The sequence below is a fragment of the Ovis canadensis genome, chromosome 20, assembly GCF_042477335.2.
Source record: "Ovis canadensis isolate MfBH-ARS-UI-01 breed Bighorn chromosome 20, ARS-UI_OviCan_v2, whole genome shotgun sequence".
NCBI lineage: Eukaryota > Metazoa > Chordata > Mammalia > Artiodactyla > Bovidae > Ovis > Ovis canadensis.
The window spans coordinates 18,953,640-18,976,403 of NC_091264.1; the positions used below are offsets into that span (position 1 = coordinate 18,953,640).

General features: G+C 43.8%; 1 protein-coding gene across 10 annotated transcripts in view; it reads left to right on the forward strand.

The window, feature by feature from the left end:
- The window catches only part of DST (dystonin), a 525,807-nt gene that overhangs the window by 494,217 nt on the left and 8,826 nt on the right, over window positions 1–22,764 (forward strand). For 9 of the 10 annotated variants that reach the window (XM_069564068.1, XM_069564074.1, XM_069564071.1 and 6 more), the window contains 12 exons: window positions 2,006–2,175; window positions 3,605–3,764; window positions 6,175–6,369; window positions 6,812–6,940; window positions 11,893–12,036; window positions 12,710–12,898; window positions 14,240–14,369; window positions 16,221–16,384; window positions 17,516–17,678; window positions 19,180–19,334; window positions 19,506–19,580; window positions 20,591–20,608. In XM_069564068.1, coding sequence (XP_069420169.1) covers window positions 2,006–2,175; window positions 3,605–3,764; window positions 6,175–6,369; window positions 6,812–6,940; window positions 11,893–12,036; window positions 12,710–12,898; window positions 14,240–14,369; window positions 16,221–16,384; window positions 17,516–17,678; window positions 19,180–19,334; window positions 19,506–19,580; window positions 20,591–20,608 — 1,692 coding nt within the window. The remainder of the gene's footprint in view (window positions 1–2,005; window positions 2,176–3,604; window positions 3,765–6,174; window positions 6,370–6,811; window positions 6,941–11,892; window positions 12,037–12,709; window positions 12,899–14,239; window positions 14,370–16,220; window positions 16,385–17,515; window positions 17,679–19,179; window positions 19,335–19,505; window positions 19,581–20,590; window positions 20,609–22,764) is intronic. The other variant, XM_069564076.1, reaches the window with a different exon arrangement.

The following is a 22,764-nucleotide window of genomic DNA, read 5'->3' on the forward strand; positions in this document are numbered from 1 at the left end:
TTCATCACAAGAGAAGAAAGCCTGTCCAACGTGGACTCATACTAAATTTAAAACCACTTGCCCTTCATGTTGGTCAAAGGGCCGTAGCATCTTTACTCTCCAAGAATCATTCCATTATGATTCCAGGATTAACTGTTAAAAGAAAACACACAAGATTAAAACCGGACTTTTTTACTATCTGAAATAATACATGGAGGATTTCCAGAGGTTGAACCTTGGTACCTCAGTTTATCACAACTGCTTTGTCTTGTCATTTCTTTCATAGCCATGCAGAAGATAATTGTGTACTGAAAAGAATGTAGGTTTTGCCATATAGATTGCTTTCAACAGTGCAGTGGGGAAAATTGGTTGCCTCATCCTAAATTGGTATTATTGTGTATGTGTGTGAAATTTCACCCTTGTCTTCAAAGAGACATGGTCACCGGCTTCCTTGTACAGACAAGAAGATACGGAAACACTGTTTTTTGTATTTTCTAAAATATATGTTCCAATCACATGCCATTCAAAGACCACTTCCCCATTCTCCCCAGCACTTTTTACTTTGGGTCTTTCTATATATAACTGTTTGTAACGTGATCATCAGCCCTCAGGGTGAGGATGTGTGTTGAAGGAGCTTGTTCCGTCAATGGGTTCGTAATTTTAGGTTTTACATGTAAATCATTGCTTGGAACATGATAATTTTTAAAAGGCTGTAAGGAATTGGTTGATGTAAGTTTTATCATCATCATGAAGTTCTAGCCATCATGTTTATCCAGGCTGGTGGCTCCATCCATGGGTGTTACTGACTGCAGGGGTCGGGATGCTGGGATCACGGGGGCCCTTTCTTTGGCTGGATGAGGGGTCGCGAGTGGCTCGTCCTGCTGGCCCCTCTGCATCTTCCCAAGAGCTGCCCCTCCAGCACTGGCAGCCCAGAGACAGGGACCAGCACCCTCCCTGCCCTTCTCAGAGGAGACCACCTGATATGAACGTAAGCATAGACGCAGGATTATGAACTCTGATGAAAGCACATTGCATATTTAACGCAGGAAGTCCTGGGCATACGGATGTGTGCAGAACTCTATTAGATTCTCTTTCCTAGTCTGACCTGTGGTGGTCACCCTTCCTCTGAGACAAGGATACGAGGTACATTAAGCCAGTTTTAAAAGAAGTCTTTTCTCTTTATCATTTGGGTATGTTTAAAAACTTTGACTCTGTCCTGTATTCAGCTATAACATTTGTTATGTATCCGCAGTGTGAAGAGATAAACACACGTGTCAATACCATGATTCTAAAGCTAGCATTCTATTGTGAATAACAGGAAAAAATAATAATAACAGAAAACAAACTACAAAAATAGATAGTGGAATGAGTACGTGTGTGTGCGCTAAGCTGCTTCCGTGTCTGACTCTGTGTGACCCCATGGACTGTAGTCTGCCAGGCCCCTTTGTCCGTGGGATTCTCCAGGCATGCATACTGGGATGGGCTGCCATTCCCTTCTCCAGGGGATCTTCCTGACTCAGGGATAGAAGCTGGGTCTCCTACGTTGCCTGCACTGGCGGGCAGGTTCTTTACCACTGTTGCCACCTGGGAAACTTATTGCCAAAAACAGTCATTCTCAACTTTAAGTCGTAATTGCCCAGAGTATTAGCTACCTTTTCCTGTCCAAACTGTCTTGGGTCTCTCGAAAGGTTATTAGCAATTCCGTTTTATCATCACTGTTTGTATTGTTTGCAGTTTATATCTGCATGCAGTTTATACATTCAGGATTGGTTTTGCTTGGAAACTGTTCTTGTGGTAACGGTAGGCGCTCTGAAAGACACTTGGATTCTGCGAAAAGTTAATCCTTCCTTTTGAAAGTGTAAAGGCTCTGCTCTCCCCGGGCGTGTTCCCGTGTGTGCACACTGTGGCACCTGACTCAGTGATGGCCCGTGTCTCCGCTTACTTATCGGGGATTTTCACTGTCTCTTACCTATTTGTGGATTGGTCCCGAGTAGACACACACACTGTTTTCTTGTTGAACACGTAGGAGTTTCAGAAATCCCTCGGAGCCAAGCATTCTGTGTACGACACCACCAATAGGACCGGGCGTTCCCTGAAGGAGAAGACCACCCTGGCTGACGACAACCTGAAGCTGGATGACATGCTGAGTGAGCTCCGGGACAAGTGGGACACCATCTGCGGGAAGTCGGTGGAGAGGTGAGACGCGCCCGACGGCCGCCGCTCCCCGTGCTGGACCCCAGCAGGCTCCGGTCCTGGTGCCTTGCAGGGAGGGCTAGGGCCCCTGAGTACATGCCTCCTGTGCCTGGAGAGCACCTGCTCACCCTGGAGGCTTGGCTGTCCATTACTGTTTGTCTCTAAGTGCTCAGTTCATTCAAAACGACCTCCCCCTCTGAGCCTCCCACCACCCCTGCCATGGGACCGGCCCCCAGGTCTGCCATCGTCCTCCTCATGCTCATCCCCACATCCCAGCAGACCTGTGTCCTTAGAGCCGAAGTGGGCTCTTGGGGCCTCCCTGCCCATAGCCTTAGGGGCCAGCTCTTGGGTGTAGACCAGGACACGGGCTCCTCACTGTGCTCAGCAGCGTCCTCCCAGCCTGGCCCCACTGCCCCTTCCCGTCTCCTGCCTCCTCCTCCTCACATATCAGCCAGGAAAACCCAAAACTTCAAGTAAGTTTTAAGCACCTGAGAAAGTGAAACAGCAGTAGCAGAGTTTGTGCACGCTCGTGTGCTGGGTCGCTTACTCGTGTCTGACTCTGTGCGACCCCGTGGACTGCAGCCCAGCAGGCTCCTCTGTCCATGGATTCCCCGGGCACCAGTGCCGGCGTGGGCTGCCGTCTCCTCCTCTCGGGGATCTTCCCGAGCCAGGGATCACTTCTGCACCTCTTGTGTCTCCTGCATTGGCAGGCAGGTTCACGTTGCTTATAAACTCTTTCAGCTTTCTCGTCCATAGTTAGTCTAATTGCTTTTGTCAGTGTCAAGATTAAACAGCATATTATATATTTCATTCTAGGGAGCTTCATCATGTTTTTTATGGTTCGTTTTTTAAAAAAAATCTTTAAAATCGTCTCCAGTCTCAGAAGGTTACAACTTTTTGCAGTGTCCTCTAAGTGATTTCACAGCAGTTTATAAGGCATTCTTGCAGAGACAGAAACAGGCGCGCGAGTGGCAGGCGTTAGCAGTGGGGCACAGTGACCACAGAGCCAGCCTGAGGGGCTTTGGGGTGATAGACTGTGTCCTGATTGCGATGATGTTACGTGAATACAGACGTGTTAAAATCCATGGAACTGTACCCCTGCAGACTCCAACGTACTGCGTGACTCCTGAAAATGTACATTTTTTCATGGAAAAGGCATATTTTTATGACGAAAGCAAAGGGTCCGTGACTTCCAGAGGTGATGATGAGGGACATTTCCTGCAATAGATGCCATGTATTTAAGGGATAAAAAAGAAAATTTGAGAGAAATTTTGTTATTTTCTAGGAAAGCAGAGAAACCACAGTGAATCCTAATAATGCTCCTTTTCTCTTGAGGTCTGCCCAGCCTTCACAGATGGATTTTAGATGTTCCGTTCTTAGAGGGTGGCTTTTTTGTTGCCCAGATTGATTTTTTTTCCGTTCTTCCCACCAGACAAAACAAATTGGAGGAAGCCCTCTTATTCTCTGGGCAATTCACAGACGCCCTACAGGCCCTCATTGACTGGCTCTACAGGGTCGAGCCCCAGCTGGCTGAGGACCAGCCTGTCCACGGAGACATCGATCTGGTGATGAATCTGATCGATAATCACAAGGTATGATTATCTGGGACATGTTATTTTACCTCGTCTGATTATTCTGAATAGAGGGAACTGTAATTATTTCATTGAGCCTTTCAAGATCTAGAGACTGTGTGTCATGTTGTGTCATAGTCTTTAATATTGAAATATATATGCCTTTGAGCAGAATCAGGAAGTCCACTTTAAAAGCTGTGCAGGAAAATTGCTTTAGTATCAGTGGAATACTTTGGTTTTACATTTCCACATCTGAAACCTTGCTAGAATTTGGGAAGTGATTTCATTGTCTGCCACTTTAAAAAGTATTTTAAGAATGTTTTATTAATGCATTTAAGTAATTGTGTGATGCAGTTTAAAATCACGCACGTGGTGGCCTGGAACTAGGTCGTTGCTGAAATACTACGTTTGTGACGTGAGCTGCATCACAGATCGGCGTCTCTGTTTTCAGAAACCGTGTTAGCCTTGCCCCTGGACCTGTAGCAGTTTATGAGACAAACCTCGTGAGCCATCAGGGATTTGATTACTACTTTAAGAAAACTGGTTTCCTTGCAATCTCCTGATAGCTATGCTAAACTGTTGTAGAAGTCAGAGGTGATATTTGAGACTCCCACTGATACTGAGTGTGAGGTCTTCAGTTACGATCAAATGCTGATAAAACTTAAAGAATCTTGCAAACAACCTGAGGCCTGGTACTCTTGTAGGGTTGTTAGGCACATGCAGAGTTACAACACTCCACTTGAATTCATATATAATTCTCTACAATTTTGCAGTTCAGAAACTTTATTTAATTTTAAATGTTCTCTTTACACCTTCCTGGTTATGCTATTTTGATCTTACCTGTTAGTTTTAAAATAACTGGTGTTTTGCATATTTATTTGCCTTTTTCTCATTCCATGATCACAGTATATTCATAGAAGGGAATTTGTTGGGTTTGAACATGAGCAGGAATTAAGAGAATAGATGAAGAGCATCAATCAGGTCTACTAACATGTTAAAAGCTTTAAATTGTGTTGCTTTGCCTATACTGAGACAAATGTTTTGTGGGTGATTAATGCAGTCTTTCTCATCCCCTGGCACTCACTCAGAGAGTAATGAATAATGTAATGTTACTTTGTACATAAATGCCGTTTTTATAAGCTCACTGTCTAAATATTTACTCCCCTAGGCACTTGCCAGGTTTTTTCTATACTAAAGGTCAACAAGAATGAATTAATCATTCAGCATTAGTAATACAATTGAAAGGCCCAATAAGAAGTTAACGTATGCAGAGTGCATTGGAAGGTCTGCTCAGAACCGTTGGACCACTCCTATCACAAATGGAAGCATCAGAGCCTGTACCTTGGATCTGTGTGTGTGTGTGTGTGTGTGTGTGTGTGTGTGTGTATCTACGGGTACACCTCATTTAACACTGTCAGTGTGAAGTCAGCAAAGAACTCATCACAGTGGTTTTGGATTATTTTCAACGGGCTCGCTTTTGTGAATGATCCAAGTATCAGACGAGAAACTCATGGATAGAGTCAAAAGGATAAAATGTGCTCGATAGTGTTCGTTTGTGATGACTTTTTAGAAAAATAAGTTGATTTTAGTTTATAAAGGAAGTTGGTTATTTGAAAGGTCTGGTTGCAGACAGACAGACTCTTAGGGTCAGAAACGGGTTCATTCTGTGGCCAAAGAAGTCATTTTAACCCCTGGCAAATCAGAGCTCACCAGACCTGGGCGAGAAAGAAGAATAAAAAGCTTTTCCTTCAAGGTGACAGATGAGGGGTCGAGCTTCTAAAACCTGTCCTCACGAGTTAGTGCCCAGGGTGCTGTGAAAGATGTGACAGAGGATTGTTAGAGGGAAAAAGGCCGCGTGCCAGCCCCTGCAGGGCTCCCCGCCCTCCTCCTCGAGTCAGTCTCCGCGGCACGTTTGCTGGTAGAGAGCAGTCTGGTGGCCGGCACAGGGTGCCGGAGTCCAGAGCAGCGGGAACACCCTCACAAAGAATCACAGAGACAGTCTGACGCATTTTGTTTTCTGGAGGTTTTTTTTTTTTTTTGCCTCACCACAGAATCTTATTTCCCCAACCAGGGATCGAACCCTTGCCCCTGCAGTGGAAGCCCAAAGTCTTAGCCACTGGACTGCCAGGGAAGGCCTGAATTTGATGCATTGATGCATGAGATTGAAATAAAGAGGGTGGCCACCAGTATTTAAGTCCAACCTATCATTTAAGAAGGAACATTCACTCAGGAAGGCATTACAAGGTTGATCAAATTGACAGGAGTGGTGTGACTTGTCTTATTTTCTGAAATTCTGCAGAAGACCCAAGTCGTTAAAGCATAGGTGCTGGAGAGCCGCGCATGATGCTAGGTGCACGTACCTGTTTCATATAGTATGTATCCCTCTTTGGGCTTGGCAATCGAAAGTTCGTTTTAACAAATTTGCTCCCAGGTCTTCCAGAAGGAGCTGGGGAAGAGGACCAGCAGTGTGCAGGCGCTGAAGCGCTCGGCCCGGGAGCTCATAGAGGGCAGCCAGGACGACTCCTCCTGGGTCAGGGTCCAGGTGCAGGAACTGAGTACACGCTGGGAGACCGTGTGTGCCCTGTCCATCTCCAAGCAGAGCCGCCTCGAGGCTGCCCTGCGCCAGGTAAAGGCCTGCGCTCGCACCGCCAGCGGTGCCCCCCTTATCTAGGCTGGGTTATTCAAGGGAGGAAGTTAGAGCATCCTTCCATGCCTTCTCCCACCTACCATCTCCTCCCCGAAGAATTTCAGTGACTCACAGAGTGAGGTTTTCTAATCTTCCCACAAACTGCTGGTGGAACCTTTTTTCAGCAAAAACGTTAAGATGGGCTGCTGTTCCCTGCAAATGAGATGGTTAAAATGGTGAACTGTTCTTCCTACAGGCATTTCCAACAGATTTTCCTACATTTGTAAAATTCAGCACCATGTGTCTTTCTCTTTTTCCTGGGAATCATGGATATAATGAATCAGTTTAAGACTTGTTTGGTTTTTTTTTTTTCATGGAGAGGAAGACAATGCTACTAACAAACGTATTTGTGAATCTCTTTTGGGCACATGTGCACCCTTAGGCGGAGGAGTTTCACTCGGTGGTCCACGCCCTCCTGGAGTGGCTGGCGGAAGCCGAGCAGACGCTTCGTTTCCATGGGGTTCTCCCAGACGACGAGGATGCTCTCCGGACTCTCATCGACCAGCATAAAGTGAGTTACATGCATGCTCAGGGAAAAATACGTGTGAAAGCCAAACAAAATAGAAGAAAGTGAATTCATGACTGCAAATACCAGCTGTGTGAGTATCTTCCTTTCTGAGAACGGGTATAAGATCTGGTACGTTTTTAGAATTTATCTGCATCTTCCCTGCTTTCATAGGTATGCCCACATGCACCCACCCACATGGATGTGTGGCTGTCTTTATTATGCCTTCTTCATAGAAGGTGGATCTTTTAAGACTAGTTACTCAAAGGGGACCCTCCTACACCATTGGTGGGAGTGTGAGTTGGTGCAGCCACTATGGAGAACAGTGTGGAGGTACCTCATAAAACTGAACACAGAGCCACCATATGATCCAGGAACCCTCCTCCTGGGCATATGTCCAGATAAAACTGTAATTCAAAACGACACATGCACCCCTATGTTCACAGCAGCACTGTCCACAATAGCCAAGGCGTGGAAGCAGCCCACATGTCCTCTGACAAACGAATGAGTGAAGACGATGTGGTACATAAATATATATGTACAGTGGAGAGTTACGCAGCCACAAAGAAGAAGGAAATAACGCCATTATGTAGGAACATGGGTGGACCTAGGAATGCTCATACTAAATGAAGTCAGACAGAGACAGACAAATGTCATGTGATACCACTTATTTGTGGAATTTAAAATACGACGCAAGTGAACTTACCTACAAAACAGTCTCATGGACATAGAGAACAGGCTTCTGGTTTCCGTGGAAAGCAGGGGGCTGGGGAGAGGTGGATTGGACATTCGTAGGATGGATGAACCACAGGGTCCTGTTGTACAGCACAGGGAAGTATATTCAGTATCCTGGGATAATCCATAGTGGAACAGAATATAGAAATATGTATCTGTATAGCTGAGTCACTTTGTTGTACAGCAGAAATTAACACAATATTGTAAATCAAGTATACTTCACTATAAAAAATAAATTAAAAAATAAAGCTAGTCACTCCTGTTTTTCTGTCTCCAGGAAGCACATTTTTTCTAGGGAGCTATTTGGCTCCTGAGCAAAATTGGTCAATTTTGATGCACTTAGATACACATTTGAAAGATGAAATGTCCTTACTGAGCAGTATAACATTTATAAAATTATGCCATTAGAATTGTAAATTAATAATTTTTACCTTTGTAAGCAAGACAAGTAGTTTAATAACTGGTCTTGGAATTTTATTTTTAAGCCTCTGCAATTCTGTTCTTAATCAAGAGCTACTTTAAATTCTTTTGCAAAGTAACTTATACTGTAAATTATAGATTAAAATGGTTTATGTAAGTAGACATACTATTAAATAATTAACCAAATAAAATTCTGACCAGAGTTTTCAGGTCAAGATTTTTCCTGTGGTAATACATAGGACTTGCAAAACCCTTATGAGAGTGGTCCAGAGAGCTCTTCAACAGATAATTTTTTAACCTTTGATTCTAAAAATGAGGAATTTGCAGTGCTAATAGTGTTACATTGTTCCCCCTGGGATATAGTGTTCATTAATTGTCTTGAAATTAAGTATCTTGAGGGTTTTTTCTATTTTTAAATTAAAGTACAATTGATTTACAGTGTTGTATTAATTTTATATATAAATGTGTACATTGTATAATTTACATACACACACACACACACATACGTACAGTCTTGTTTATATTCTCTTGCGTTACGGGTCATCCCAGGATACTGAATATAATTCCCAGTGCTACACGATAGGACCCTGCTGTTTCCTGTCCTATGTATAGAAGCCCGCCTCGCTGACCTCAACTTCCCACTCCGTCCCTCACCCAGCCCCCTCCCTCTTGGCACCCGCAAGTGTGCTGTGTGTCTGTGAGTTTGTTTCTGTTCCGTAAGTAAGCTCTTTCGTGTCGCAGCTGAGGTTCTGCATGTACGTGGCATCGTGTGGTGCTGGTCTTTCTCTGACTTCTCTTAGTATGATCGTCTCTGGGTGCATCCACGTCACTGCAGAGGGTTCGACCTCACTCTTTGTCTGAGTGATGTTCCATTGAATATGTGTGTCACGTCCTCTGTTCCCCCGTCTGTTGATGGACAGCATCTGTTGGTGGACGTCGAGGTGGCTTCCTTGTCTTGGTTATTGTGTGTATGCTGCTGTGAACACAGGGGTGCATGGATCTTCGTGCATTAGAGTTTGGTGTGGGTGTATTCCCAGGTGTAGGATTGCTGGATCATATGGTAATTCTACTTTTAGTTTCTGAAGAACTTCCATCCTGTTCACCATAGTGGCTACCCACTTAGATTCCCACCAACAGTGTAGGAAGGTTCCCTTTTCCCCACACTCTCTCCAGCATTTGTCATTTGTAGACTTTTTAGTGATGGCCATTCTAACCAGTGTGAGGTGGTACCTCATTGTAGTGTTGATTTGCATTTCTCTCATAATTAGTGATGTTGGGCATCTTTTCATGTGCCTGTTGCCTATTTCAGTGTATTGATACTATTAGTGTCAGCATTTCCTGTGACTTGTAAAGGATCTTTTTAATAACCATTGAGTAACCTTGTGTTTGTTGGAAACACATCATTAATTCCAGTGTAGACTGGATGACATCATGTGTGGTGACTTCTTATTTTCATCACTGTACTCACTCTCTCGTGATGGTTTGCCTACCCTGTAGCAATGAAATATTGCCTCGTTATTCATAAAAGGGATGTGAGCTTATATAACCTTATCTGGAGGAAACAAATGCTGCCTTCACTTTTTCAAGTTGAAGCTAGACTGTATAAGTAGGAAAATGACATCACGTTTGCTGTCCTTTTTTGACTCAGTTCAGTATTTTGAAAATCTGCTTTGTGTTACCATGTGCTGACCATCAGTTGCATTGGGCTCCGCTGGCGTGCTGGGGTTAGGGTGTCAGAGTGTCTCTCCTGAAGCCCCGGGTTCATACGTGCCCTGCAGAATGACGCCCCCTGTGGTATCACCACCTTCACAGCGGGACCAGGAAGCCATCAGAAACACGGGAGGCAGGCAGCCAGGTTGCGGTAGTGGTTTTAACAACAGATTCCTTTTGAATATTTTTAAATTAGCATACAATTACATGCAGTGTTATAAATGTAATAGTATTTTACAGTAACATTGTTCTTTCTTTCCCATTTCCTTTGTTTCCCTTCACACATTCACGAATAGAAGGCAAACAGAATCCTTAACTTCTTGGACTAGAGCCCTCTCGGTAGAATCCAGTTTCCAAATTGGCAAGGTTTCCCACGTGACCACAAGCCACCAAACAGCGCCCAGACGGGCCTGGAGGAGCCCGGGACGCTGTGTTGGCTGGCACCTGGTCCACACCGTTCCGTGGGGCCTGGTTGGCAGTGTGGGAGTGGTTAAACGTGCACGATTGGGTCAGCTCCCCTCTGGAAAGGCACAGCTGCTCTTAACCTCTGCTTTTCTCTCTTCCTAGTAAAGTTTGCTTTCTTTCACTTTGAAGCGAAAATTAAAATATTTTTACAGTAGATCCTGATGTTTGAAAAGTGGGTCCTTAAAGTCTGTGAGTCTGTTTCTGTTTTGTAAATAAGTTCATTTGTTTATGGTTACCAAGGGGAAAGGGTGGGTGGAAGGACACATTGGGAGTCTCGGGGTAACGTGCGCACACTCCTGTATATAAAGGAGGTGCTCAACAAGGACCCGCTCTACAGTCCAGGGAACCCCGCTCAGCACTCTGTAGCGACCTTTATGGGGAAACTGTGAAAAAGAATGGGTACATGTATGTATATAACTGAATCATTTTGCTGTGCACCAGAATCCAGTACAGTGTTGTCAGTCAGCTGTACCCCAGCGTAAACTGAAAGTTACAGTAGATCATGTCAAGCGGAGTGACTGAACCTGGATTCCCCCAGCATTTATTCAGCCATAGAGACACAGAATTGAAAAGTCACTCTCTTGATCTCATGCACCTTAACATCTAGTAGCTGTGCATGTAAATGGATTATTTTATCAAAGCAAAATGCCAGCATAGGACGCATCAGACAGCCACTTTGGAGGTTCGAAAGGAAAGGTCGCTGCCTGTAATTGGAGATGACCCCCTGGTTACCGGGCATGGGTAACAGCGGTGCCGTCCATCCCCTCCCACTCTTGTCAGGGCAGGAATTGTTCTTGGTGTGGGGTCCAGATAGATCAGGGGGGTCAGTGGGTGTTTGAAATTCAGTGCAGGGTTCGGGAGGCATGTCACATTTTTTAGGGCCAAGATTCTCATCTTTCAGCCCCACTTTCTGAGTTCTGTGATACGTGAATCTACGAGTACAGTTCTGATGGCCAAAAGTAAAGCATGTGAGATACTTGTAAGCAGATTGGTTTGACTGCCTCCAGACTTGTTGAGGTTTGTGCATCCTGCCGAAGCTGAGGATGGCTCTCTTTACCGGACTTTGAGATGGGTGCTTCTCCCAGAGCCCAGCCCTGTCAGACCGCTTGCTCCAGCCTCGGGCCTGCTTCCCGCCTGGGTGCTGGGGTTTCTCTCCTGCGGCCCAGACCTTCCCAGTTCCCGGCCAGCCCACTCTCTTCCTTGGCACTTTTTGGATACGCATTCCTGTCATTCCTGGCACAGTGAATGCTGCTTTAAACACTAACCTCCTTGTCTTGTTTGCTAGAACTTTTTTTTTTTTCAATCCATATTGTTTCTGTCTCTGGTTTAGGCCCAGTCCCAATTCTCCTCTCTATGACTGTAATAATTATATTCAAATTCAGGAGCGTGTTTTTTTGTATCATGTGTTTGTAAAGCATGAGATAGTATCCTGCAGTTGGATTTTGAGAGTGGGTTAGAAGATGCTTTTTCCGATTTCTGTGCCTCCCCTCTCTCAGTTCCTCATCAGTGAACGATTTCCAGCTGTGAATAAATCAGTTTAAGTTCTTGCTTGCTGGTTTAGCTCTGTGAGTCCAGTGGGCACTGCCTGAGTTTTGGTTTCAGCCTGCGCACGTTTGTTTCTGCTGCAGGAGTTCATGAAGAGACTGGAGGAGAAGCGTGCCGCCCTCAACAAAGCCACCAGCATGGGGGACTCCATCCTGGCCATCTGCCACCCCGACTCCATCACCACCATTAAGCACTGGATAACCATCATCCGGGCCAGATTCGAGGAGGTGAGTGCGCCGCAGGCCGTGTGTAGGGCAGCAGGAGCTGTGAGAGTCAGGGTGAGGGGCTGTGCACACTTGGGCAATTGATGACGCCTTTAAGGCTGTGGGCACCTGGAGGCTTGCATCCTTTATGAGACCATTCCTCTGGGTGTTACCTGTCTCTGCCACCCACTTTTCTTGAAGAAGTTACAGACATTCTGCAGCTGTGTCCCTGAAACATGAAAAGGCAAATACTTGGTAGAACTTTCTGTCCCATTCTGCTTCATAGCTGCAGAATAGGTCTTTCAGAGCCGTCTATACTTGTGGAAAGAACTGCACACGCAAGTGGATTAGTTTTGTATTTAAGATCTTAGCTACGTTTATTTCCACCCTGTGCTCCATGGAGTTAGCACGCATGATCCTTCAGGGGATGTCAGTTCAAACTTAAATTAGAAGGCGAAGGGAAGCCTGGGTGATCGATGGCCGTCGTCCCTTCTGAGGGTGACCAAATGTTGTAAAGGGTTCCCGTATCCTCCACCAGCTGGGTCTCGGGACCATGGATGGAATCTTGAAAGACTGGAAGAGTTATGGGTCTAGCCCAGGGTGATCCTGATGCATGTTTCAATTTTGTGTACTTAACACCCATGAAATCATGCCCTAAGATGGAAGGGAGTGGGAGCAAGGTCTGTTTGTCCATCAGGTGCTGGCCTGGGCTAAGCAGCACCAGCAGAGGTTGGCCAGCGCCCTGGCTGGGCTCATCGCAAAGCAGGAGCTGCTGGAAGCCCTGCTGGCCTGGCTGCAGTGGGCCGAAACCACGCTGAGCGACAGGGACAAGGAGGTCATCCCCCAGGAGATTGAAGAGGTGAAGGCCCTCATCGCGGAGCACCAGGTAACAGACGTCCCCCCAGCCCGCCTCCTCGCGCCTTCTCAGAGGAAGGCCGTGCTGCTTATTTCACTTCTCAGCGCCCCCCCCCCCCCCCGCTGGGTCTGGCTCCACCCCGGCCCTGGGGCTCCTCTCGCTTTGCTGGGGTCTCCCGCCCTTTGCCGACGCTCCTTCCTCTTGGCCCCATCAGGGTGCCCCCCTCAGATGGGCTCTCCCTACCGGCCACCCCCTGTTCCCTTAGCGTGCAGCTCTCCCTGCGTTTCGTCCCCAGGCCTGCCCCTCCCCTCATGCACCCCGATAGCCGCCTCCCCTCTCTTGTTCACTGGTCCATGTTTGCATCGTCTACTGTCTGCTCTCAGCATCTCACAGGAAGCCCGCCAGTCCTTCAGACACATCTCATCTCAGTGGGAATATACGGTCTCACTCAAAAAAGTTTCAGGTTCAGGTTCGGAAATGATGGGCATCACACTCACCTACTGTTTGCTCATGCATTTCCTTAATATGCATTTATGAAGGTCACTGAGTGTCAGATTACTTGGCTAAGCAATTAACAGCGCAGTTGTATTTTAATAGAAGTGTAAGATTTCAGTGCCTATGCGGCCCTGAGGCGTCTCTGGCATCTGCAGTGTTAAAGTGATGAGTGTTCTGCAGGGTGACGCGAACGTGCTTCTTCACTTTCCTCGCTTTTGTCTGCTTCCTCCTTTTCCCATCATTTTTACCGGTCTCTGCCTTTGCCACAGATTTCGTATACAGGGACACAAGGTCAGTCATGATCAAAAGTCCAAGGAAATGAGACAAATGGCAAGTTAGACCTTTTAAATATAAACTTGAGCCCGGAGGGCCCTCACTGGTAGAGCCCATTTATTAATAGGGATATTTGAGATGTTTCCACATTTAATGTGAATGCTTTCTGTCACTGTATATCAAAGACATCTTAAACATTTCAGATATGTAGGTGAGATGTGTCCCTAGACAGCCCAGCTGACTCGTTGCTGAGCAAACAGATACTCACTTTGAGATTCTTCAGGGAGAGCCTGGACGCTTGGTCCTGGCCGGTCACAGACAGGTTGTGTTCTTCATACAGCTGCTCCCAGGGTGTCTTCAGACGAAAACAAATTGCTTTTGAAACGCTGTGCTTACTACCTATAACACCTTGTAGTCTTTAGAAGTAAGTAAATGCTGTATTATGGTGGTTAGATTTTTTTCCTCCTATATAAAACATGCTATTTTGTTCTTTTTCCAGAAATCGTAGTGTGGTTTTTTTTATCCTCTCTCTTTTTAATTCATTTCTAAAGATAGTGTTCACTGATGAACTTGTATTTAGCTGGTATCACTGCTTTCTTTCAGACCTTCATGGAGGAAATGACCAGAAAGCAGCCTGACGTGGACAAAGTCACCAAGACCTACAAGAGGAGGGCAGCAGACCCTTCCTCCTTGCAGTCCCACATCCCCGTCTTGGATAAGGGGCGAGCAGGACGTAAGCGCAGCCGTTTCTTTAAAACGAGGATGGTTATACAAGAAAGTTAACTTCCTTTTATTTTGAGTTATGGCTTGACATTGGGACTTCCCTGGTGGCTCAGATGGTAAAGCGTCTGCCTACATGCGGGACACCCGGGTTCAGTCCCTGGGTCAGGAACATCTCCTGGAGTAGGAAGTGGCACCCCACTCCAGTACTCTTGCCTGGAAAATCCCACGGACAAAGGAGCCTGGTAGGTTACAGTCCATGGGGTCACGGAGAGTCAGACACGACTGAGCGACTTCACCTTCCTCTCACTTGGACATTTTGGAGGCATTGGTGATTCTACACGAGCTGTCAGTAACAAAAAGTTTTCTTGAAAGAAAACATGGGCTACGTATTATTTATCTGAAAATAAATAGTATTTATTATTTTAAAACTTATTTTAAGCCCCTTATTTTAAAATAAAGAAAAAGGTAAATCTAGGTTTCTGTGTGTAACCTTATTTGATCTTTAAGATTAGCCAGAAGAAATTAAAAAGATTTGCAACAAGAACAGAAACCATCACCTCCTTTGAAATGACTCATTCTGCTTCTAGTATGTAAATAACCTTCAAGTGGAATGGAATAGGAATGACCGTGACCTAACTGTTCACTAGTAACCAGTAATCTGATTGATTTTTCTCATGGTCATATGACTTCAGGCTCTATTTACTGACTTCCCAGCCTGTCCTGACCCAACAAAATGACATTAAATTCAGTAATAGCTTGAATAAGATTTAGAAGATGCACAGTTTATACCAATTGGTGATTTTCTGAATGATGTCTTAGTTAAAAAAAAAAAAAAGGTTTTGGGTCTGCCATGGTAAGAAAGTGGTTGGGGACTCTGCACAGACTCTTGGCTGTTCTGTGCCGCACACCTCCCCCCGGCAGCTGGATCATGCAACCTTGGACATGTTATCTAAACCTTTTCTGAACCTCAGTTTTCTCACCCGTAAAAGGGGAGGATTATAACCTTCTTGGGCTGTGGTGAGGATTTGGTTTAACTGCTGTGTGTGAAGTGTTTAGCGTACTTCCTAGACTATTGTTAAATGCTCATTAAATATTAGCTATTGATATCTCTGTACAGCCCCATGGGGGTTAGGAAATCTAGGCAAATCTCAGCTTGGACACTACCTTCCTATGCAAGCTGAGGCCAGTGATGTGTTTTTCCAGATCACAGTGAGCCATTTAGTTCGGTGAGGTTCTGTGACGTTATAGAAGCCTGTGAGTGATAGAAAGAGGGAGGAAGCTTGAAGAGGGTGTTAAGCTGGGACGTGAGCCAGTGTTGGGGGCTCAGCCTCTGCAGGAAGCGGGCCTGGAGGAAGGCCGGGCTGCCTCGCACTGGGTGGTCGGGTTGGGGCTGTTGGGTGTCTCACTGACTGCGGCGCCCCTGGCACCACCTGCCTGCACCTGCCATCCTCGGGGCCTTAGCTTCTCAGTCACAGCCAGGCTTCTGGAACCGAGTCACAGACAGCAGTGCCCTGATTAAGTAGCAAAGAGGAAGGTGGCAGGGTGCTTCTTTGGAACTCAAGTGGCACAGAATTGAGGTTGAAAAGTGTTTGAAGCGTCAGTGTAATGAGAGAGCGTTCTAGTACTTCAGGGCTCTTTGTCAAGATATGTTAAAATGCCTCTGTCTCTGAACAGCATGTGAGCCCTGTTAAGTAAAACGCATTTGGACCCTGATACCGCACTTCACTTCAATCAGAATTTCTCCTCGTCACAGTCAGTAGTGAACTTGATTCACTCTGAATGAGGAGCAGGAGAGGTCCTACCTTAACGCCTTCCAAACCCCTGGAGACTTTGCCATCCTAATCAAGTTGTGTTTTAACAGGTAAACGCCTCCCAGCCCCAAGCTTCTATCCCTCTGGATCACAGACGCAAATTGAAACCAAAAATCCCAGGGTCAACTTACTGGTGAGCAAGTGGCAGCAAGTCTGGCTTCTTGCCTTAGAGAGAAGGAGGAAGCTTAACGACGCCTTGGACAGACTGGAGGAGGTGAGGAGGCTCGTGTTTGGCTCCATATGGGCATTTGCCCCCATTCACACAGTGCCAAAATCTTGATTTTTTTCTGACATTTCTGGTAATAAACTCTTGATGTCAGAGTACATATTTTATTAATATTTCTAAAATTAGTGCTGCAAGTGTGACTGTTTCTACGGGGGGGGGGGGGGGGGGGGGTGTAAAACCCCTGATAGATGGGCTTTGGATTTAAGGGATCAAAGTCAAAAACAGATACATTGTAACATAATCAAAAGTTGCTGCCTTAGGAAAAGGTCTGGTTTGATATGTTTGCTGACACCATCACCTAGCAACTGTAATCATTTATAATGCAGGTCTTTTAATTATACATACTCTGATCTGAGGCTGTTAGAGTTTCAGATTCTGGAGTTGGTGAATGTTTAAAAGGTGGGAGTTGAGAGCACCTGGTGGCAGAGAGCTCGAAGGGTTAAATGGGTCGTGCTGAGCTGGGCCTGCTCCCCAGGGGCACAGAGAATGACTTTGCTGTTACCAAAAAAACTCCTGTTTGACATTTTGAGTTTTGTTTCTTCTGGAAAGTAAAGAACAGAACAGTGGCAGTAATGAAATAAACTTTACAGGATAAGCATTGAGGCCCCCTTTGCAAGATGATGTCTCTCTCGGAAAGAACGAGGTGTGTGTATTGTCTAGGTGATCATCAAAAATAGCGTTAATCATATTGTTTAAGATAGAATTCTTGCTATCTAGAGCAGCAGTCCCCAACCTTTTTGGCACCAGGGATCAATTTCGTGGAAGAGGATGTTTCCGCAGACTGGGGTTGGGGGTGGTTTCAGAATGATTTAAGCACGTTGTTACATTTAGTGTGCACTTGATTTCTGTTATTATTGCATAAGCTCCACCTTAGCTCATCAAGTAGCAGATAGATCCCAGAGATTGGGGGACCCTTGAATCCAGAGGATCATTAAAAATAATGGTAATTCATATTATATAAGATAAATTTTTTTTCTGAAGGACCATTAAAAATAACGTTCATATCATATAAGATAAAATTTTTGTGGTCTAGAGGATCGTTAGAAATCACACTCACGTTGTGTAAGACGTAATTTGAGCACAGTCGTCACTCAGCAAAATGCCTCTTGCCCTTTTCAGCTTAGAGAATTTGCCAACTTTGACTTTGATGTCTGGCGCAAAAAGTACATGCGCTGGATGAACCACAAGAAATCTCGAGTGATGGACTTTTTCAGGAGGATCGATAAAGATCAAGATGGGAAAATAACCCGGCAAGAGTTTATTGATGGAATCCTTTCCTCAAGTAAGTCCCATGTGAGATGGCCAGAATGAATGTAGTTTTTTTAAGAAAATGAGCACAGTTTAAGTTTTGGAGCCAGGAATCTTGTGTTACTTATAAGTAATTAGCATCACCTTTAAATTTGACTTTGAAATCATTGCCCTCAAAACACCAAAAAACTGATCTTGGTTAAAATGTATGGCTTTGGAGGCAGGCGCACTTACTAATTGTGTCACCACAGATGAACTGGCGGTGGGTAACCAGGTTAATAATTCTTAATTCTCAGATGGTGTTGCCTGGCATAAAATGGGCTGTCAGTAAATGCAAGGCAGTCCCTGTTTTTTGTTGTAGTCCACATTCTAATCTGATATTGTCATTAGTAGGAAATTACAAGGCTATAAAAATTCTTAAAGTACGTGCCCCCTTCTTGTTGTTAGATTAGTTTGATCCTCTGTGATTTCTCTGGCAGAGGTTACCGGAAACCATTCTCAAAGTAAGTTTCACGTAAATTATTCCGTAAGTGGTACTTGAACCATATGAAATTTGCTAATCTTAAATAGTTTTTAGCCTAGAAAAATAGCCACTTCAAAGGATTCAGATAGTAAATAAGGGTAAATTTAGGCCACATATATAGTGATTGTACTTAGGTTACATAAATCAGGGTTTTCTCTTTTTAAAGATTTTATTATATTTGATCATGCTAATCATTTAACTGGCCACACTACAATTCAGATGTACAACCAAGAATGTCTCAAGGCAGAATTAACAAGTTAATGCTACTTACTTTTTTTTTTAAGACTTAAACCTTTGGGGGGACTTCCTGGTGCCCGCCCCCCCCCGGGTGGGGACTTTAGTTGGCTAAAACTCCGCACCTCCACTGCAGTGGTCATAGATTCCATTCCTGGTCAGGGAACTAAGATCCTCCGAACGACCCATACGAGGAGGCAAAAACAAAAACGAGAAAACCCACACAAATCTTGTTTGTAAAATTTTATTGTAAGTGGAAGGTCTTACCAACTTTCATTGGGAGTAGAGTGTACTGAGAATATCTTAATTATTAGTTGTATGTGGAATCTAAACGAAAAGTCGAACTCACAGAAACAGGGCAGGAAAGTGTTTGGCTGGGAGTTGGGGGAGAGGCTGGTATGAGGGTACAAATTTCCAGATATAAAACTAATAAGGCCTGAAAATGTAATGTATGACTATGGTTTATGTATATATATATATATATGTATGTATGTATGTTTGGTTATATATGTATAACATATATGTATATATGACATGGTGACTATGATTGATAACATGTATAGATTGGAATTTGCTGAAAGAGTAAAACTTACTCTTACCCAAAAAAAAGGGCAAAAGATAAATGTGTTAGGTGATGGATGTGTTAACTAGATGAGAGGAATCCCTCCACAGTGTACATATATCACATTATTATGGTTGCATCTTAAATATCTTGCAGTTTCATTTGTCAGTGATTGCCTCAATAACGCTACTTAATTATTGTTTTGAAACTGTGAAGAGTTCCCTACCAGCCGCCTGGAGATGAGTGCGGTTGCAGACATCTTCGACAGAGATGGAGACGGATACATCGACTACTATGAATTTGTAGCTGCCCTTCACCCAAATAAGGATGCATACAAACCCATCACTGATGCTGACAAAATCGAAGATGAGGTACTGCTTACCTTTATACCGCTTGCAGCAGTCACCTCATATTCTGCCCAGATGCCCTGCACAATTGATGCTGCTGCTTTATTCCCACGTTCCCTTGTCGCATAAAGGTTCTAAGGGTGCCTTCGTGTACTATTAACATTAGAGTGACTGTTTTATCATTGCTCTTGGCAGGTGACAAGGCAGGTGGCTAAGTGCAAATGTGCAAAACGATTCCAGGTTGAACAGATTGGAGATAACAAATACAGGGTAAGTTTCCAAAATAGCTGTGAGGTCTACTTAAAGGATGAGAATTGAAAGTGTGGTCTGCATTGCTTCCCAGGAGTGCTAATGACTTATTTTTACCATCTATCAAAGGGTACTGGTATGTGAGATTCCAGCTTTTATAACTTTAAATGATATGAAGATAGCTTGTTGTATATTAGGACATATCTTTGACATGTACAGGATGTCCATTCAAGGCGAAAAATATTGAGAGGAAAACACATCTTGTATATTTAGGTTGCTTAATATTACTTTATAATCTATTTTATTATGATTAGAGGTAAGTTGTCATACTTTCAGTAACAAAACTATTCCAAGACAGGAAACAAAATTAAAATGTTGAATTGTTTTTATAAATGTGGTAAGAGGCAGTTTGTCCTCTGATGCAGAAATTTTTTTTAAAATTTAAATCTCAATAATTCAGTTCACCTTCTTTCAAAACAATTACTTGAAAGCACTTGTGACTTAGTCACACTTTTATCATTTTTTTCCCTCTTTTTTTGAAGCATCTCTTATTTGTAGTAGCTAGATAGGAAATGTGCTGGGTTTCCCTGCTATAGTCTGTTACTTACAAATAAAACATTATTCATTTTGTTTTCGTATTTCCGCATTGAAAAACATTCATCTCTTGGGCTGGCCAAAAAGTTTGTTCACATTTTTCCACACGCTGGCGCAGAAAAACCCAAATGAACTTTTTTAGCCAACCCAGTATACATTTGAATTTTTACCTTAAATTTGAAACCCAAAGACTTTCCAAAAACCTTGCATAGAAAATTTTCTGATTATTTGGTTTGAAGTTGGGAAAAATGGGTACCTGCACATCTCTAAACTAGATACTAATCCAGAATCCCAAAGTGTGAGAGAGAGTGAGTGAGTGAGTGTGTGTGTGTGTGTGTGTGTGTGTGTGTGTGTGTATGTGTTTTCTGGAGTCATATGAAAAGTTTCCTATTGAACTAATTGTGTCTTTCTTCCATTTTTCATTTTTTTTTTATCAGTTCTTCCTGGGAAATCAGGTATAAACCAGTGGAATGTATTCTCCAGTTCCCAATGGTTTTTTAACTTTAATTCATAGTCATTAAAGCTTGCCCTGGCCCGTCTTTCCCATGCTGTCCCCCTAGCAGCTACAGTGTTGGTTGGCGTGGTGTTTCTGTCAACGCTATAAGGGTCCTTGATCCGGGACTCCTTTCTGCTTTGTGTCTCACATGAGGAGATTGCCTTCAAGCAGACCAGATAATCAGCCGTAGTGTGGCTAGGCGCAGCGTTGCAGTGCAGCTTTCAGCCCTGTCTTCGATACTCGTGTTCCCACCTGTCATATGCAGCTACTCATCACAGCACAGACTTGACTGTCCACAGTCTCCGTGTGGTCTTGTTGGTGCTTGGCCGTTGAGGAGGAGGTTGCTCCGAGGAGGGCAGTGAGAATAGGGCCAGCCTCTGGCAGTGACCTGGGAGGACAGCTCAGAGTGGTCAGCATGGCACTCGGCCTCGGTGATGGTTTTCTCTGGAGCAGCCGTCGTCCGTGTGCCCTGATTCATCGAGTTAGGGCTTTGTGTTCTGATTAAAGTGTCGCTCTGATGGTCTTAAATGATACACATCCCTGTGAGGAACGGTTTCTCTTGTGACTTGCACGAAATCCTAGCCGTGCTTATGCCATTTTGCCCTCAGATTTAAGTTGGAATAGACTGACCAAGATGAGAATTTATAACTAAAGACAAGAGAAATCATATTTTGGTTTAAACAAGGAAAGTTTGTTTTTTTAACTCTGTGCTTTTGAAAACAGTCATGCTGTTTGTGATACCTGACCATCTGTGTGTGCTAAGTTGCTTCAGTAGTATCTGACTCGCTGCCACCTTGTAGACGACAGCCCAGCAGGCTCCTCTGTCCATGGGATTCTCCCGGCAAGGATGCTGCAGTGCACTGCCATGCCCTCCTCCAGAATATCTGGCCATATCTATAGATATTACTCTGTTCCTCAGTTTCTAAGTCAGATTAGATCTTAAGTTTCAAATTACCAAGTATCATTTACTGCAAGCAAATTATTTTTTCAAATAAAATTCTTAAGTCATTTTGAATAGATGTTTTGAAACCTTCCATTAGTTTGCATAAGAAGTTACTTTCCCTTTCTTGTTATTTTCTAAGTTAGTAATTGTGACAGCATCTTTTATTTTTGGAAAGGATGAAATGACCCCAAAGGTTTAAATCACTGAAAATACAAACAACAACATTATGTATTTTTTCCTTCAATTTAGCTGTTGAAAAAATCAGGGAAATTCTAAAGACAATGGTACCTGTCAGAGAATGCCATCTCAAAATTTAAACTTATTCATATTTAGTATGATGGAAATAAATTGAACTATCATCCTTATAAAATAAATATGTTATTTATATGTGATATAAATATTTATCTATATCCTTAAAGCTTGTTTTCAATGTAATCTTGGACCGAAAGTGTATGGTCTGATTATCTGGTTCCTTAAGGGTAATTTTCTTTGAATCCCCTCCTTTCCCTTTGCTTATTAGCAGCACCAATTTTTTTCTAACAAATTAAATATGTATTTTGATTTTTAAATTTTAATTTACAGTTCACGAGCAGGTTCAGTTACAGGAGAGTTGAAATCTCAAGGCTTAAAAACCATTTTAGAAAAAGCAGTGTAAAAAGGTTTGATGTGACTGTCTGAGTCCCACTGGTACATTTTACATGCTTTCTGGATCCTTCTGAGTTTCAGGGTCTGGGATGGTTGGCTTTGTTCTAGTGTTCTCTTCCTGAAACTCAGCGTTAAAATTTATGAAAAGCAGCAAATTGTTTCTACTTCAGGTTTTTCTGTTTATCTTTCATGAGCCCAAATACTCACAATTGTATGTTCCCTGCCTTAAAAAGAAGCTCTTTATGTCAACTTGACTGTTCATTTTGCTGTGGTATCCGCCAGGTTGGCAACCATGAAATTCAGTCTGGTGGTTTTTTTAAGTTGGTCATGAGCTTGTTAGAAATGATTTAAGGGTATGAAATCATTTCTCATGGGCTTTCATAGTAAATAAACCTTATGATCAGAAACTGCCTGCAGTCTACATGTGTATTCAAGAGTTGAAGAATTTGTAGCGTATCTGAGTGATCAGAGATCCACTGAAAGAGCAGGAAAAGACAAATGCTTCTCAGTGTCAGCAATTTTGATGC